The 2500-nt window shown below is 37.8% G+C and overlaps 1 protein-coding gene across 1 annotated transcript in view; it reads right to left on the minus strand.

Annotated features, from left to right (window-relative positions):
* LOC122264994 (phospholipid scramblase 1) overlaps nucleotides 1–2500 on the minus strand; it is a 32379-nt gene that overhangs the window by 15450 nt on the left and 14429 nt on the right. The window contains exons 4-6 of the mRNA XM_086551739.1: nucleotides 2439–2500; nucleotides 2048–2174; nucleotides 657–705 (exon numbers count right to left, since the gene is read on the minus strand). The exon at nucleotides 2439–2500 is cut by the window's right edge and continues 65 nt beyond it. Coding sequence (XP_086407865.1) covers nucleotides 657–705; nucleotides 2048–2174; nucleotides 2439–2500 — 238 coding nt within the window. The remainder of the gene's footprint in view (nucleotides 1–656; nucleotides 706–2047; nucleotides 2175–2438) is intronic.

A 2500-nucleotide genomic window follows, 5' to 3' on the forward strand; every position in this document is an offset into this window, starting at 1 on the left:
ACTCTCACTCTCACTCTCACTCTCACTCTCACTCTCACTCTCACTCTCACTCTCACTCTCACTCTCACTCTCACTCTCACTCTCACTCTCACTCTCACTCTCACTCTCACTCTCACTCTCACTCTCACTCTCACTCTCACTCTCACTCTCACTCTCACTCTCACTCTCACTCTCACTCTCACTCTCACTCTCACTCTCACTCTCACTCTCACTCTCACTCTCACTCTCACTCTCACTCTCACTCTCACTCTCACTCTCACTCTCACTCTCACTCTCACTCTCACTCTCACTCTCACTCTCACTCTCACTCTCACTCTCACTCTCACTCTCACTCTCACTCTCACTCTCACTCTCACTCTCACTCTCACTCTCACTCTCACTCTCACTCTCACTCTCACTCTCACTCTCACTCTCACTCTCACTCTCACTCTCACTCTCACTCTCACTCTCACTCTCACTCTCACTCTCACTCTCACTCTCACTCTCACTCTCACTCTCACTCTCACTCTCACTCTCACTCTCACTCTCACTCTCACTCTCACTCTCACTCTCACTCTCACTCTCACTCTCTCTCTCACTCTCACTCTCACTCTCACTCTCACTCTCACTCTCACTCTCACTCTCACTCTCACTCTCACTCTCACTCTCACTCTCACTCTCACTCTCACTCTCACTGTGACTGTCACTCTCAGAAATGTCAATATCCTTTGATCATGGCCAAATAAGTGAATAAGCCTACATATAACATATTAGAAGTTAAAAGAAATGAAGCATAAACTAGAAGAATTCTTAATGACTCGACCTCGAAAAGAAAGGGTAAATAATATCCCTTTCCCAATGCTTTTTATGAATTTGTACAATAAGAAAAGAAAAAGAAAAAAAAGAAAGAAAGAAAGAAAAAAAAAAAGGCATGACAGACAAAAGCAACATAAAATCAGAAAATAAAAATGTCTTCCTTGGAAATTGGCAAATTACAGCCTTTTACAAATTAATGGGTCTTTCCAATGGTATAATCAGATTTGAAATTAGTTGACTTGTATTTGAGCTGGACAAGGTAAGAAAATTTTAAAAATATTATTCAGTCATGACTAAATAACTCAACCTGTGTGATATATAAAAAGACGGGACATATAATAGGCATACTCATGTGAAGGTAAAGTCAGAGTCAAACAATATTGAACATATTCTACTGATTTGAGAATTTGAAGTCTCGCAATATTTCTTTTTTCTTCTTTATCCTCCTATCTATATCATAATATGTAATTCAATTTGGGAAAATATGTCTTAACCCATCCACGACGGTATGTATTTTTACCTACTCCCGCTAACACTGGGGAGATAACAAGCGTGCAACGTTTCGTGCCGGGGTGTTTTCTTGATGTGCAGGGCCACATTGATCCTCTCAGAGCGTTTTTCACCCACCCTATTCTTATGGTTTTCATGAATGCGTCTACATTGTAAAGGCACGTAAATATATTGCCATGTTCAGAGGAGTTAATTCAGTCAAAAAACATTTTACACTAATGCCTATTTAGTTTTATTAGATTGAACTTTGCCTATATTTTTCACTTTTATGTGAAAATACCAAAGGAAAGTGGATGCAATCTCTTAGTGGGGCATCAAAAAACATGTTTTATACTTTTTTTCTTTTTTTTAACCAAAACGAAAAGAAGAACAATACGAATAATCATACACGTACATATGAGTATGTACATGTACCTCGTGACGTGATATCACGGGTAATCAACATATTAGAAGTAGTATTACATTAGTAATTTTTTACTTTATTTTATTTCTTGGCCAAACACATTTGATTTACAATAGTTTTTCGACTCAGATCTTTCTATTTAACCGGTCAAGAAGGAGAAATTACCATGATGTCATCAATATCACGTAGTTTTCTGTGACATCATTTTTTTAACGTTATGTCTCATTTTATGACACTCAAACACCAAAACTAAAATAACAGAGTTTAAGAAATTATGTAAAATTATTATATTTGAGAACAATCTAGCGTTCTATTGCTGACGTTTCAGCGCGTCACTACTGGGCTCCCGGGGTGTGGCCAGAAAATGTACCACATCTCAGAACGTTCCCCGGGTCCGGGCACATTTTTCGACCCCGTCGGTAGCAGGTCAACCGGCGCGAATGGGTTAATATAAGTCCCTTTTTGACTAATTTTGACTAATTTCATTGAAAATTGTCAAATGAGAATGCTTTAATTTCACTCAATGTAAAGACGAATTACTTATAGTTAAATTGGCTAAAAAGCAAATCTTTGGTCATTTACTCTTCTTTAGGTACTTAGCATTAATGGGAGGAAAACAACATTCATGTGCTGAAATCTTTTGATATCCATCTGCTCTAAATAGGACTAAACAAAAATGCATTCTGCTGATAAATTTGAATACAAATGAACTACATTCTACTATTATGGCAAATGAAATGTAAATATCTTACCTTCAAGTACTTCTACCTGCTGGTGAACAAGGATCTGGTC

This window comes from Penaeus japonicus, unplaced genomic scaffold (genome assembly GCF_977035675.1).
Source record: "Penaeus japonicus unplaced genomic scaffold, GWHDUDI00000001_assembly GWHDUDI00000025, whole genome shotgun sequence".
In the NCBI taxonomy this organism is placed as follows: domain Eukaryota; kingdom Metazoa; phylum Arthropoda; class Malacostraca; order Decapoda; family Penaeidae; genus Penaeus; species Penaeus japonicus.